Source organism: Schistocerca nitens, chromosome 3, assembly GCF_023898315.1.
Source record: "Schistocerca nitens isolate TAMUIC-IGC-003100 chromosome 3, iqSchNite1.1, whole genome shotgun sequence".
Classification (NCBI taxonomy): domain Eukaryota; kingdom Metazoa; phylum Arthropoda; class Insecta; order Orthoptera; family Acrididae; genus Schistocerca; species Schistocerca nitens.
The window spans coordinates 50,604,564-50,621,640 of record NC_064616.1 but is presented as its reverse complement, the minus strand read 5'-3'; the positions used below and the strand labels follow the sequence as shown (position 1 = coordinate 50,621,640).

The window sequence follows — 17,077 nt, the reverse complement described above, 5'->3', positions numbered from 1 at the left end:
ATATTTCTGCTGGTGCCATGAAGTTCACAAATGCATCACCTTCTGCTTCACAGCACTCTGCAACACATCCTAAGTGCCATTTGTCATCATAAACAGCAATAACATAGCAACCTGGTTGTATGTTGCTACTTTTGCTTCTGAATCCTGAGTCAGACACATTGTGAAGACACAAGTTGTGCATGAACCTATAGTTATAACCGGACAATCTGCTCATCTGCACATTGTCAGAGTCCACTGGAGAGAAGTGATGATGGCTCCTAGTGCCTGCAACAGTTTTAATGTGTTCTAGTCTGCTTTTTAGCAACTCTTAGACTGATTTCACCTCATCTTTCGAAACACATAATGATTGTATGCCAGTGATATTTTTCTGTACCCAGGTAAATAATTGAAGAGGTGATAGAATGTGACCTCCTGTAGGGTGCTGCAGACTAGCTCGTGATGCCATGTGCTTAATGGTAGCACCAATACCATCACATACATTTTTACCATTACTTGTTGCAAAAAAATTCCATTCTGTGTGAATCTGAAAATCATGGTAATGCATGCATAAATTTTTGAGATTTTTACAGTTTTTGTACCGACTAGCTACCCCATCACTGAAGTATTTTGCAAAATGTATGTGAGGCAGCTTGTTTTTCACATATGCCATGGCAGTGCGAATGTGGGCATGAACTGCAATGGCATCATTAATTAAACAGTCACTAAAAACGCACAGGTTCATGACAGACACATCACATCACCTGATTCACCTCTATACTAAATCGCAAATGGCTGGAGAGTTGCTTGACTGTTGTCCCAATGATATCCTTGGATGGCATCTTGAAATATAAATGCATGATTTTAAGAAAAGTCTAGTATTACTATAGTTTCATCTTTTTTCAAATTATCCTTACAAAACTGGAGATAAGCCGATTGTGCTGTTGCTGTGTGTGGTCAGTTTGTCCGTTTTTTGACAACACATTTCAACAAAATCTTCCACTGTATTTTGCTTCATTTTAAGACCTGTGCGATCCATGTGTGTCCATTGTTTATAAGAAACAAGTTCATTGTCATCCATAAGGAGTTCACCACACAGTTTGTTATTCATGTGTTCTGCAAGATTTGCCTTACCAGGACACTTTTCACGCCTGTGTCTCATGCACTGGTAGGAACTGATGTCACACACTAGCAGCTTCATTGTACCTTTGTAATCCAGACCAGAATCCTTTATAGCAGCAAACATCAGCTTAGCATTTTGATGGGTCTCACATACACAAACATTGTGTGTGCCCCTTGCACTTACAGGCACAACCCATTTTGGCCGAAGATTGAAAAAAGATGATAAACCTACTTTGGTATTGGGATACTTTTCCTTTAATTCTACATATAGTTCTGATATGTTGCATAGCAACAGTCTTTTTTGCATCTGTACATGTACATTTCCCATTTTCACTGTTACATAGTCTCTCTCTCTCTCTCTCTCTCTCTCTCTTTCTTTTTCAGGCATTCATCGGCTGTAGTCATTATTTTCATAAAACTCCGACACTAGCACCTTTATTTCTGAACTCAATTGCTTACCCTGAGCCTGCTGAAATTGTGGAAGCACTCCTTGGGTTGCTTTTATTTTCCTAGCTTGCTTTGCCATATATGTAGAAACATTGAATTCCTTTGCAGTGTAGTCAACAGACCAGCTGCAGGTGCAAGGGTAAGAATAGCTACTTTTTTTCTGGCGTGTGGATATGGCATATTTTTCTTTCAAATCATGCACAATTTTGTCCAAATCAGAGCATTTATGGCATGATTTCTGTTCCTTTGGAGCAGATAGTTCTTCCTCTTCCACTATTAGTGTGTCAGCTACTTTCTGTTTTAATTCCATTTGAGCTTCTTGTAGTTTTCTTCTACCATAGCTGGGCCTGTCTCTTTTCCCAACTTTGTGTGTCTTCATGGGAGACAAACCAAGAGCAGTCACTGAAGTATTTAATTGCTCATCCGCTGTGGTTGTAAGTGGCTGATACTCTTCGTCACTGTCATGTAAATTATCAGAATATTCTTCATTTTTTAGCAGTGGAACCTAACTTTTGTCCTGGTTTCATGTTAAGTCCCATGCACTGATTCACTTTCAATACTGATTTTATATCAATTTCTCTGAGGCTACACTTCACTGTCTTCTTATGAATCCGAAATGGATCAAAACAACTTCTTTGTAGGAAAGAATACTTATCCAGAAACACTTTAAGAAATGTATCAAAACAACTTCTTTGTAGGAAAGAATACTTATCCAGAAACACTTTAATATGATGATAACAAACACTAAAGTTTCCTGGAAGTGTACTTCTTGTGCCCACAAGGTGTATCCCGGATCTCCATAGCAACAATCTTGGTCCGATTCATCCAGATCATACAGTACAAAGCGAATGCCACATTTTGTTCCATATGTTGTTTTATGACATTCAGATGCTTGTGCTCTACCAATAATGCAACTTGTTTGAACAAAAGCACCACTAGTACACTCTTCTGCCTCCATACTGACTTGCCACAACTGTACTGACCAGTCTGAACTAGAATCTTAAAAACATGAGTAACCAGTAATTGTTGCTTGTTTCCTTTGTTGTTCCTGCCTAACAATGACTCATTCTGTCCCTGATAACTACCATTGTTTAACTTTCTCTTGCCTAATGGTTCCCAACAATTGCTGCAGCTTTATCTGAAACAAGCTGTCTGCATCATCACTATTACTTGCTAAATTGTGTTAAAAGAAACATAACCAAATACATCTCTGTCAACTTTTATTGTACACAAATGTCTAGCAATAACAAGTCGAAATTTTGCCACATATTATATTATGGTCTACTTATGCAGTGTTTGAAATTTGGCTTGGATATCACTTGTCCCTTTTGTGCTACCACACTTCGAAAATCCATGTTTTTCAGGTAATTTTTCAAATTTTTGTATTTTCGTGTGCATGTAACTGTTTGTGTGACTGATATGGGCAAGATAAGTTCTGTGTGAATTATATTTGGCATAGAGGGCACCTACAATATGTACCTTTTAACGTATTACATTTTTTAAATCACATTTTGGAATTTTTTATTTTCCCTCAGAAATATGTTGTTGGTGTTATGATTCATAGTGTGTGTTCTCTAAGTGAATGTTACCGGGTTGTAAAAATTTCACTGGACTGTGTGGAATAGTTCCAAAGTTATTAAGACCTGAAGTTGGGTTTGAAGATAGATTGCCAGATGCGGGTTGCAATTTCCGGGTCACACCACCTTCTTTCACAAGCCATAATTCTGGAACTAATTGGCAGGGGAACTTAAAATTTTGCACATGAGTGTTCCACACTTGGTAGCATTGGTGTGTTAATTTCAGCCAAATCTGAGACTATCAGCTGGAACATTTTCTCAAATTGTTTGAATTGACATGGAATGATCCATATATATGTTGATAGAGAAGATTTACTAAAATATTTTATTTATTTACTAAAACATGACTACAACTTACATTTTATATTTGCAGTAATATTCGTCTATTACACCGTCAACGGATGACGAATGCAATGTACGTTCTAATCGCAAATAAGATAATATTTTGTGATATAAGTAAAGTTTAACAATTCTGAGATTTTTACTTTGCTTGCACTTTTTTTACCTTAATTTCATTAGTCTACGTCAGCAGGAAGTGCCCTATAGGTTTCGATGAGCGAGTTTTTGGGCATCAGAATATGTGACATAGAAGGCCGAATCTTTTGATTGCACTGACTTAGAAGCTTAAATTTTTTACAACGCCAAGGGACCATAGACATTAGTAAGTGACATAAATTTGAACTCGATACACCAACCTGTTCACGAGGAACATGGGTCTTAACAGATGGACAGACAGACAAACAGACAGAAACTGGAAAAAACGACAGAAAAATATTTGTTCATATTATATAAAAGAAATTAACAATTTTCAGATTTTTCCTTTATTTGCAATGTGAAACCTTGCTTTTTGTCGAATTTCATGATTCTAGGTCAGCTGCAAGTACTTTACAGGTTATGGTGAGTGAGTTTTCAAGTATCAAAATATGTGACATAAATGGCTATATCTTTTGATTGCAATGACTAAGAAGATTAAAATTTTTACATCACCAAGGGACTATTACCTCAGTATGTCACATAAATTTGAACTTGATGCGCCAACCTGTTAAAGAGAAAATGTGGTCTTAACAGTCAGACAGATGGACAAGAATGTGATCCTAAAAGGGTTCCGTTTTTACAGGTTGAGGCATGGAACTCTAATAGTAACTGACAGCTGTACAGTACAGTTTCTAAATTATAGTAGTTAGCTGGTTTCTTTGAAACACATATATCTAAATAAAGAGAAACACTCTGTTTGGTAGACCTGTTGTTACAAATGGAACTAAGGCAGTATGACAGAGGTAGTAGATTCAGCTTTGGTCCATGGCGTGCTGATTTATGTACAGAGTTTGTGTCATCTTTTTCTGTAATTAGGTAGTTATAACGATGTTGATAAAACACAAGAAATGGCTGTTCGGTCAAATTGTAAAATGCCAATTTCAAGAATATGGATCACTGTAATACGTATACCTTTAATGTAAAACTCTTAAACAAATGAAAAAGAATCGTGTCATTTGAAATAAATACAAAAAACATGCGTAATCAGTGTTGGGCTCTTGTTGGTTTGTTACTAATACCATGCATTTATTGGATCCAGAATTTGAGTCTCTGACATTATGAGGTTACAATCATCACACAAGGTGATACTTAATCCACAGTTCCCAATATACAGGCAACTTCCATTTCCATACTCATCCTTGAAGGGAAATTGCATAGCCTTTGACCCTAAATGTTAGTGACATTTAATCACTACTGTATAGATGCAAGATACCAAAAGACCCATAAACGAATGGTCTTATGCCAGAATGACCTAAGCAACATTTTTTGAAAAAAAAAAAAAAAAAACACCTGAGTTATTCAGTTTTAAAATGATGGGGTTTCATTTTGCCTTATGCCAAAACAAACTATCTAACAACTTGCCTCATTCTGTTGTTGCAGCAAGGGATTTCTTTGGCAGAAGGTTGGTATTATTCATTCTCCTATTCCAAAGTGAACCATGTGACATCAAAAGATAGCTACCACAGTACATAGCTCAGTTACACATTCCCATGCAATGGCAGAAAATGATGCTAATTGTGAAGACGAGCCATTTAGTTCTGGTTCTTCTGATATATATGAAGCTAGCGATGGTCCCTCTCAATCATCAGATGGTAAGTGGGTTTTAATAAGAAGTTATACTTTCATTTATAGAGTAAACTCTTTTATTTGACGTTACGTTGTTTATCTCACAGGCCAGAATGAATCATGACCATGAGTGGTAAATCTGTGGTCACTGCACAATCGATAGTGAGTGTATGTCGATATTTCGGCCAGTGCTGCCACACAATAATGAGGGGACAGAAATATTGACCCTGTGGAAAGAAATACCTCTTTATTTAGGGCAGGAAATACACTTTAAAGTGGAGATGGTTCACTCTGGCAAAAAGAGTTTCTTAAAGAATTGTCATATCTGTCAGCCACCAAAGTAATGAAACTGAAAATCTTAATGTGATCTCACAATTGGAATTCTTATAAAATCAATCTTTAAAACGACTTTGTAGATCTAAATTATTTGTTTTTCAGATGAACATGAAATTTCTGGCTATAAGCGAAGAAAAGGAAACTGGGAACAATAGAAGAAAATCCGAAGGATGAAGAACCAAAATAGTGGGGAAATTTATGTTAACAGTAAAGGGGAGACTGTCCCAGGAAGACATTTGTTGATTTTAATTGTTCATGTAGAGAAAAATGCTGCAAAAACTAAATTGTGAGGAGAAAAAGTTTGACACATTTTATGGAAGAGTGTCTTGGGATGTGCAGACATCAATAATATATGGTTCAGTTAAAAAAGCTCCCATCAAAAGGAAGTGTTCTAAAACTGACAAGTAGTAGTAGTTTTCTAGGAACTATTATATTTCTAGTGCAGATGGAAATAATGTGAAGGTATGCAAAGAAACTTACACTATGTGATCAAAAGTATCTGGACACTTGGCTGGAAATGACTTACAAGTTCGTGGCGCTCTCCGTCGGTAATGTTGGCATTCAATATGGAGTTTGCCCACCCTTAGCCTTGATGAAAGCTCCCACTCTCACAGGCATACATTCAATCAGGTGCTGGAAGGTTTCTTGGGAAATGGCAGTCCATTCTTCACGGAGTGCTGCACTGAGGTGAGGTATCGATGTTGGTCGGTGAAGGCTGGCACAAAGTTAGCATTCCAAACCATACCAAAAGTGTTCTACAGGATTCAGATCAGGGCTCTGTCTAGGCCATTACAGGGATGTTATTGTCATGTAACCACTCTGCCACAGCCTGTGCATTATGAACAGGTGCTTGCTCATGTTGAAAGATGCAATTGCCATCCCCGAATTGCTCTTCAATGGCGGGAAGCAAGAAGGTGCTTAAAACATCAATGTATGCCTGGGCTGTGATAGTTCCATGCAAAACAACAAGGGATGCAAGCCCCCCCCTCCATGGAAAACATGACCACACCATTACACCACTGCCTCCGAATTTTACTGTTGTACTACACACGCTGGCAGATGGCGTCCACAGGGCATTTGCCATACCCACACCCTGCCATCAGACCACCACATTGTGTACCATGATTCGTCACTTCACACAATGTTTTTCCACTGTTCAATCGTCCAATGTTTACACTCCTTGCAACAAGCAAGGTGTCGTTTGGCATTAACTGGTGTGATGTGGGGCTTATGAGCAGCCACTCGGCTATGAAATCAAAGTTTTCTCACCTCCCATCTAACTGTCATAGTACTTACAATGGATCCTGATGCAGTTTGGGATTCCTGTGTGATGGTCTCGATAGATGTCTGCGTACTAAACATTACGACTCTCTTCAACTGTCGACGGTCTCTGTCAGTCAACTGACGAGGTTGGCCTGTACGCTTTTGTGCTGTACATGTCGCTTCACATTCCCACTTCATTATAAACATCGGAAACAGTGGACCTAGGGATGTTTAGGAGTGTGGAAATCTCGTGTACAGGCAGCATATGACACAAGTGACACCAAATCACCTGATCATGTTTGAAATCCGTACCTTCCGTGGAGCACCCCATTCTGCTCTCTCATGATGTCTAATGACTACTGAGGTCTCTGATTTGGAGTACCTGGCACTAGGTGGCAGCAGAATGCACCTAACATGAAAAACATATGTTCTTGGGGGTGTCCAGATACTTTTGATCATGTAGTGTATCTAAAGACACTGCAGACTTCTGGTAGCAGGATGCATCAAGCCAGAGTCAAAGCAAGGACAAACGCTTTATATGACCAGCGTGGAAAACACGTACCTCATAATAAAAGTACTGACTCAATGATTATTCACATCCACAATCATTTTAATAGTTTTCCCACTACATCGAGTCACTACTACAGAAGAAATTCGTCAAAAAACCCCTTGGACAGTATACTTAATCTTAATTTGAGGAACAGATTATTCATTGATAAGCTGAAAGAAGAAGATGCCAATGTTAAACCTCCCAGACAATCACTGTACCAAAAAGTATTTAGAGGAGACTTTGGTCTCAGTTTCAAGCTTCCTCAAAAGGATATGTGTCAAACATGCGACAGGCTTAACATGCTAATTACAGCAGGGGATACACTTAGGTCTGGTGAAGTAGACACAGATTAAAAAACTAGCAGGAATTGCACCACACGAAGGCTGAAGCTGCAAGAGATTGTCTGAAAAGGGATATGGAGAACTCCAGGACAGAAGATAATCTTACAGTTTTTTGATTTGATTTGCAGAAAGCATTACTGCTGCCAAAACCGACAACAGGTGTTGCATACTACAAACATAAACTCTCCTGCTTTAATCTTGGAATTCATGACTTTAAAAGTGGAAAGGCAGCATGCACTGCAGGAATGAAACTATTGCTTCAGGAGGAGCTCAAGAGGTGGGCTCTTGTGTACTGAAGTATATCGAATCTCATGAGATTGGTCCAAGGATGTTAGTATGGTCGGATTTGTGTGGGGGACAAAACAGGAATTTTAAAATTACAACAATTTGGATGTATTTGGTTCAGAGTGACAAAAATAAGATTGAGGAAATTACTCACAAATTTGCTTAACCTGGTCACTCGTGTCTTCCAAATGACAGTGATTTTGGGAATATAGAGAGGATACTAACAAGGGAACCTCCCCATCGCAACCCCCTCAGATTTAGTTATAAGTTGGCACAGTGGATAGGCCTTGAAAAACTGAACACAGATCAATCGAGAAAACAGGAAGAAGTTGTGTGGAACTATGAAAAAATAAGCAAAATATACAAACTGAGTAGTCCATGCGCATAGATACGCAACACCATGGCTAGTGTGAAAACAGGAGCGCCGTGGTCCCGTGGTTAGCGTGAGCAGCTGCGGAACGAAAGGTCCTTGGTTCATCAGTGACGTCTCTGTTCACTGTAATAAGTTTAGCGTCTGTGTTTTGCGACCGAACCGCAAAACCGTGCAATTAGTAGACGAAAGGATGTGCCTCTCCAATGGGAACCGAAAACATTTGATCGCAAGGTCATAGGTCAACCGATTCCTCCACAGGAAAACACGTATGATATATTCTATACAACAATGGTGACGGCATGTGCATCACATGACAGCAATATGTTGTCGGCCCACCTAACTTGTACACTTGGCGAATCGGTAAAAAGATTCTTCTACCTTGCCCGATTTAGGTTTTCTTGTGGATGTGATAATCACTCCCAAAAAAGTGATGAAAACATAAGAGTTTGTCACATAAACTGCAACAAATGAATGCAACAGTTTCACAGTCGCACAGTTTTCCCTGTGCTCTGTCAAAACATATGTTTTTAACGTTTTCAAATTTTTCCGTGTGTAGACCATCAAATCCTGCATATGTCCAAGGAAATCTGAACATGTCCTGGAATATTGGAGAGCGAATTTGATCATGTGTGAGTGCCTGAACTTTGATAACTGTCTGAAAATAAAGAACTAAAGTTTTCACTCGAGGAAAGACTTGAACCAAGGACCTCTCGTTCCGCAGCTGCTCATGCTAACCACGGGACCACAGCGTTCCTGAGTTTATATTAGCCATTATGTTGCCTATCTTGCGCATGGACTACTCAGTTTCTATATTTTGTTTATTTTTTTATAGTTCCACATAACTTCTTCCTGTTTTCTCGATTGATCTGTGTTCAGTTTTTCAAGGCCTATCCACTGTGCCAACTTATTGGGGAGGTTCCCTTGTAAGACATTATCCAGAAATACTTGCCCACAACAGATTTATTGTATTACTGAGATTGCCAAAGTGAAGAAAGGTAAATTTAAAGTTGTAAAAATGGAAAATAGTGACTTCAAATGTACTATGGTACTGGAAAAAACAGAAAAGTAAATCTTTCTGGAGTAAAGATTGAGTGGCTTAGGATTAAGAAAATGATATTTTCAAAAGAGGAGCTGGGGGTAATGGACTACAAATACAGTCACAATGGCATGGAAGAATATTCTTCACTGAATTTCAATAAAGGATTAAATGCCCACTACTGTTTCATCAGTCAAATTGCACTGCCTACACTGTATCCATCAGGGTGCACACTACACCCTGAGAAAGTGAACGATATTCAGAACCTTCTAATGTATGTACCCCTAATATACCACAAGTTCTACATGGGTCTGAAAATGGCTGAAGTAACAGAAATGAGCAATGGCAGTAGTGAAGAAGATGAGTAATACAGTACCCATATGGGTAACAGGGAAGCATAAGCATCGCCTTAAGTATATTCCAATATTCTTTCCTAATTCCAAAAATTGTTTAATAATGCTGTATTACATACATACTTACATTATTTTTGTGTGTTTCAGTTACGAAATTGATCTATGTATGAATATACTACAAAACAAAACAAAAAAAAAATTACTTTATTCTTTGTATTTAAGGTGCATTAGTGTGGTGTGAAAACAAAATAATCTGATGTACATGGATGTTTTACACTGTTTCTCTGCAGCAGTAAGTTTCATACTGTAATTAAATAATGTGCTGCAAGACTCCAAATGGCTGTAAAATTTTTTTCACACCCATTATGCACCATACCACATGTATAACCATAAATATTTTTGAATAAGTTGCTGTAAACTCATAACTTCAGTCCTTTATTTCTCAAAACTAACTAAATGTCACTTAGCTCATTCTGGCAAAAGACCACTCAAACATGCCAGATATGTGATGCACATGGATACCAAGTCACTTTAGTGCATAACATATGTGTTTGCTGCAGTTGCAGAGAGACTCCCAAAGAGGACAGGCCATGTAGCTGAAGAAAATTGCTTTGAACACCTTCAACTCATCAGCACGGAGAGACAGAAATCAACATCAGATCAATATGTTGTGTTTGACAACATCTCAATAACAGTCATCCATCCACAATCAGTACAACGAGCGTATTACAGTTAACCAGAGGTCAACGGTTCAAGGCCATGGGTGTGTTTGTTTGTTTGGTTGCTTGTTACTAGCAGTTAGTGTCCCACCATTGTTCAGAGGCTTCTCCAGACTTCTTCCACAGCTCTGTGTCCTTCACTATGTATGGTTCACCACATGACTGCAACTCATCTCACCATCATCTCCCTTGTCTTTCCCATCCAGTTTTTTTTCTTTTAGGGGTAGTTAGTCTGTTGTTAACTTGTTTGTAAATAATTGAAGATGCATTCACACAAAATGCAGTGTCCCAGAATTCATGTCCACAACATAAACTGTATATTACTGTACCCTCAGTAACACTGGGTGGTTATAATTAAACTTTTGCTATTTAACATGTTGTAACATGGAAATTAATTACTGCACGAATACCAAACTTGGTAGCATTAATGTCAAGGATATGGGGAAGAGAAATAATGCAGAATCAATTCAACTGAAACACTTTTCATGTGCTGCTATGGTACATCATAGCATTACATAACAGTACTATTACTGCTACAAACGGGGCTCAATATGGCACCCATCAGTGTCCAGAAGAGCCTGAAAGCGAAGATTGCACTCTGCACAGCAGAAAGAAGCATGTCCGTAGGTATGCTGGCTACCTCTCTTGATATGGTGTGCTTCAGATCAACACATGTGTGAATGTTCCTCTGGTAAACCACGTCCTTCAGGTAGCCCCACAACCAGAAATCACAGGGGGTGATATCAGATAATCGTGCCAGGCCAAGCATTTGGCTGATAATTCGATCGTTTCCAAATGTGTTTTGGAGAAACAGGCGAACTTCATGAGCGATATGTGGTGGGGCTCCATCTTGCATGAAAAATGTCAAGTTCAAAGCGTTTCTCTCCTATAGGGCGGGTATGATATGCTGGCAAAGCATATCACAGTAGCACTGGCCAGTTACACAGTCCTTGAGCACCAACCTGTTCAAAAAAGAATGGGCCACTGATGAATGTAGGCGTGAAGCCGCATCATACAGTGACACGTTCACCATACAGAGAAACTTCACGCACAGTGACTGGAGGCGAAGATCTTCACACTCGGAGATTCTCTGTGTTCATCTCACCCGCCAGAGAGAAATGAGCTTCGTCTGTCCATAGGGTGGTCCAGGGCCAGCCCTTGTCAACTTCAATCATTGTGAAAAAGTGGAGAGCAAAGTCAACATGTCATCGTGCATCCTGTGGTGTGAGCAGTTGTACAATATGGATCTTGTATGGATACCATTTGAGAATGGTTTGAAGTACCTTCCATACAGTGGACTACAGCATGTTCAACTGTCGTGACACAGCACACGTATTACCTGAAGATCGGCAATTGCACGCAGTGTTGTCTGCCACAGCAACAGCAATTTCATCAACTGCCTGTAGTGCAACCGGTCGTCGTACTATTCCCAGAGTGATGCCCAGTTCTCCAGTTGATTCGAACTTCTTCATCATGCTCCACATTGCAGGTGGAGAAAGTCGACTCTTCCATAATCCTTTCAGCTGGCAATATTCTTCAAGCGCAGCTGCAGCATTACTGTTGTTTTGATAATAAAGCATCACTAATAATGTCCTGCTCCTTTTGTTCAAGCTCCTGTTAACACATCAACAAGTGCACTGCGTCTAGTCAAGTGTGTGAGACAGTGCGTCATGATGACTGCTCACGTCACCTGGTGGCCACTGTTGGAACTGGACGGTAATTAGTTTTCATGTTATACCGTGTTAAATATGGAAAATTTAATTATAGTCGACACTGCACTGGATCCTATGCAGTTTGGACATGGGAATGGAAAAGGAAACAATAGTTTGGCAAATTTGACAGCTGAGATTCGTAGGTATATAACAGTGCATTGTGATGCAACATTTTGCTTAACTATACCAGCGACATGAAGCTACAGTGAATAATGATTTTTACTATTTTCATCCTTTTACCATGAGGTTTGGTCTGTATTTAATGAACTATACCAAACTAAAAACCCATTACTTGTACTTAATCTCATTACCTGACTGTCAGAGTTCAGACTCCTGTGTCTAGCTTTGAACTGTGGGCATAATTCACTTCTAGAAGTCTGTCATAGATTTTGTATATTACAGTTAATATTTGCTGAGAAACAGGCAATCCAGTAATGTTGTGTTACTAATTTTATAAATCTGCACATTCAGGAGATCTTTAATGGCTCTTTGTAGGTGCACAAGTACTCTTTGCATCCTTACTTGTTTGCTGTCAGTCGAAGTATTCGGTCATTAATTTACAGAGAAAATTTTATCACTGCTTATAAACACTTAGGAATAATAACCATAAGGTCTACCCCTACAAATCTGTACCATTTCTTATGTTGAACTGGTAATGCTTTCATATTCAGTTCTATTTTTCAGGAACAGCTCTCCAAACATTGTTTTTGTTGATGGATATTTTCTCTGGCATAAGACACCGTACCTTTAATGACTTTAGCTACTTGAAGAAACACATCTGAATTACAGAAAAGTCGATAGACAGTAAACCCAGCTATGTCGTTACTCCACATTCAACTTCATAATTTGGGAAAACGTTGTCCAAAATTTTGGGTTTCTTTTTCTTTCTAGTGAACTCATACAAATGATAGAACAAGAAAAATGCAAACATGTAGCTTTGAATGCTGCAGCTTCAGATTACTGCTCAACTTTTCTAACCATTACACCACAAGGAACAGATGTAATACAGTGCTCCATGAACACACGAGTCAATACACTTGTGGAAGGTAATTTTGTGGCTTTAATATTTATTGGAGAACGTGCAAAATTTAATTTCAAGTAGCAAAAGACAATAATAATAATAATGATGATGATGATGATGATGATGATAATAATAATAAAACACTTGCTGGAAAAATAGATCTTTCATGTTCAGTTAAGCCAGAATTGTCACTAGTGAGCTATCAGAAGCTTATTCTTAGAGAGTTTTATAGCTTCTGTGCCTCACATTTGTTGGTACCCAAGTGCAGTCAAACATTCAAACAAGTCCATAATCTGTGCTGGAAAGTAATCAGTCCTTAAATCCTTAGCATATAGAGTGACTGTCAGATGCTTCGTATTTCCTGAATTGACAACTTGCTCCTTCTTTCTGACGTCACATCTTGGTCCAATATTTATCTATTATTGTCAAATTTTTCTGCCATTTTGTCCACAGAGGCTAAGCTTTTTTTGCTGTTGAATGTACATTGAGATAAATTTTGTTCAATTCATATTTAAGTACCCAAAACTTAATCGACTGAAATAAAGAAATTACTGCTATTCTTCCTTCATAAAAATATCCATGTACTTTTCACAAACTATTTCTTATTTGTAATGAAAATGGAGCCAGTTTGAGTGTGCATAGAATAACATCTATACGACAAGTAGTAATGCAATATCTGACAGTTTCACACATTATTCTTCAATTACAACACACCATATTTAAAGCTTATTAGGAAAATTTTAGAATGTGAGGCAGCAGTTGGACGGGTCACAACCTGCTTCTATCTATAGTTCATATCTGTCCACAATTGCACAGGATCTTTCTATTTTGCCATCTTTATTGGTCAGGTAGTATTCACAGGTATACTATTACTGCCAAACCACTTTTTACAGAAGCACAGTTGTACATTGTACGGGCTACAGATGTAATCTTGTCTCATTTCAATGTATTCAGCACTGAATGCAGTTCAAACTTCTAAGAATTATTTTTCTTTCAGAAAAAGAAGTGGTGAACTTGAAGCAGCAATCAATGGTTTTAATATGCCGGTAATTAGAGGCACAATTTATGAAATTTATACCCTTATGAAAATTGTACAAAGTCAGTAAATTGCTGCCAGTATTAGGAAACAAGATAGATGGAAACCGAATGCAACCTCCAAAGAGGGAAACATAATGGGGGATAAATCTGCAGCAAATCTGCAAAGCCTTGCCGATGCATTCTACCAGTCAATCAGCACCAAGGACTGATGCTTACTGTCAAAAGGTGTACGATTTGAAGGAAGACTGTTGGAAATGTGACAGTCTTATGCAAATTGCCATAGACAACATCGTTGATGTGGGTTCAGGCAGCATCACAGTGTCTGAAAACTCCTGCATGAACATGGCCACGGATGATAACAGTGGAACTGATTCATGGTTTTATTAGGTTTTTAGTTCTATATTACATCTTTACAGTTTTCATACATAATGGTTTTTTTTTACCAATAACATTCCGTTTTTGATTACCCAAACATTAAAGTGAGGCTTACTTTTGTGTCACTTCTCTGGTGCATTAATCCATTACATGTTCATTTCTTTTATAAGCTATAAGATGGTTGCGACAGTAGAAGGCAGAGCTTGTCCCAGCAGCTAATGTGCTATGAAGCAGTTCACAAAAGCTTTGCTTCCAAGCATCCTCCACACAATAGTCAGCTTATAGTGTGCTATCAGCACAGGAAACAACAATAATTTATATTACAATGTTTTAATTAAGCTGCAAAAAAAGAGGTAGTTGAAGATCAGAGTGTACCTGCTGCAGCCAATGGACTGCAGTAAAAAAGTAAGAAGTGAATATTTCCTTCAATAAAAAAAGTGTTCGCCCGCGCGCATGTGTATATATAACAATGGAATGTCCCCGCACAATGGCAAACAGTTGCACTCCTTACTCAGCTCAGCTGCAGTAACATATACAGTCATTAAGTGCTCCCTACCCAGCAGACTTATCCTACTTTTCACATGTGAGAACTTAGCTAAAAGGATAACAACATTCTACAGACAGAGATTTCATGTGGCAGTATGAATGTACCCAACTACTGCAAAACATTTTAGAAATGATCTGGTGTGCCCTTTCAATGGCTGAGGAGATGCTGTAAATGTATTGTAAATTATTTTTAGGAAGTAAAATATATGGTGCTGCACTGCAAAACATTTCTCTTACATCCTATATATTACAACAGTAATACAGTTTGCAGCAGGTTGTGCTCTTGTGAGGTACACAAGACTGCAATTTACATAGTTTTCTGAATCCCATAATACATCTTTTGTGGTTTGAAAGCCTATCAGGAACTGATACCTATAGAAGACATTTAGCAAAATGTGGGGAAAATGTAATATCATGACAAAGTGTTTACCAGTGAACTGAACAATTCAAAAGTGTTGAATGAGTGTGACTGATCAAGAAAGAGTAGGACATCCACTCACATCCGTTACTGATGTAAGCATTGAGCAAGTCTATGATCCGATTTTGAATAACCAACAAGTGTCTGTTGATGAAGTGGCAAACCAAATACACATTAGCCATGGTTCTGTACATGACATTATTCACAGCACACTCAACGTCTGTAAAGTCAGTGCAAAACAGGTCCCAAAAAAATTCACTTATGTCAGTCAAGTGGAAGTCTCAGCAGCTACTGTACCACCGTGTTAATGAACACGTGTTTTTATTTTTTTTTTTTTATACAAACAAAGGTCAATTCTGGAAAATTACTTGGAAAAAGGGTCAATAGTAAACAGTCGGTGTTACAGTGACATGCTTTCTAACTAGTTGAAGACTGCAATTTGAAACAAACACTGAGGTGTACTGTCAAACAGTGTTTTCACATGACAAAGTGGATCCACATATTGACACCTTTGCCATATAAACTGTGCAGAATATGCATTTCAAGGTGTTGAGGCATCATGCATACAGTCGGATTTGCATCTGTTTGGAATATACAAAGATGATTGAAGAGGCCACCGATTCACTTCCAATGAAGAGGTGAAGGCAGTAGTGCATAAGTGTTTTGCTGTTCAATCAACCTATTTTTATCCTAACAGTATTGGAATGCTTGTGCAACAGTGGAATAAGTGCACTGAAAATCAGAGTGACTATGCTGAAACATGACTTCACTGTAAATTTTGTACTGCAATTGTTATTGATTAGAAATAAATTGCGCAGATATTTTTTGACTTACCGCCTTGTGTCAACTGGTAAAAAATAAAGAAATAACATCTAAACATCAAATTCATAATAAATAGATAATATACAATGCATTATGTCTCCCATCAATGGTTAGCTCATTACCACTTCCATTCCATGATCGTGATGCATACTGTCAAAAGAATTACCTGAATCTCATACCTGAAAATCCAAATTGGTTGACAATGGTAATCACATGCCACCAGCCATACTCTGAGAGTATATCCATTTTGACTACTGTAACTGGCACATTACTTACCCAATGTTGAAATTTTTATCATCCTGCACCCACTTGATGTAAACCACTTCATCTGGTTGTTCTACTCCTGTGGGTCCACAGCTGATACTGAAATCTTTCATATTCCTCAATGCAGAACGAAGTTCCTGAAAACATTTAATGGCAAAGTGGTGAGATGTTACTGTTTGATATAAGAAAATAATATAAATAAAAGATGAAACTAACGTTAAGAGAAACAGATATTCATTGAATTCCACTCCTATACTAGCACATTCACAGTGAAGTGAATAAATTAAATTAAATTATATTAAATTAAATTAAAATGGGGCAAAATTTCCGATGCCCTAATGTCAACATTTCAAACTTCTTTGACTGAGACTGACATTTTATAGCTTTACATTTCTATTACATG

The 17,077-nt window shown here is 38.1% G+C and overlaps 1 protein-coding gene across 1 annotated transcript in view; it reads right to left on the bottom strand.

Moving 5' to 3' along the window:
* LOC126248002 (zinc finger FYVE domain-containing protein 9) overlaps positions 1-17,077 on the bottom strand; it is a 383,986-nt gene that overhangs the window by 25,407 nt on the left and 341,502 nt on the right. Inside the window, exon 16 of the mRNA XM_049948584.1 lies at positions 16,687-16,811. Within this exon, the coding sequence (XP_049804541.1) occupies positions 16,687-16,811 (125 nt within the window). The remainder of the gene's footprint in view (positions 1-16,686; positions 16,812-17,077) is intronic.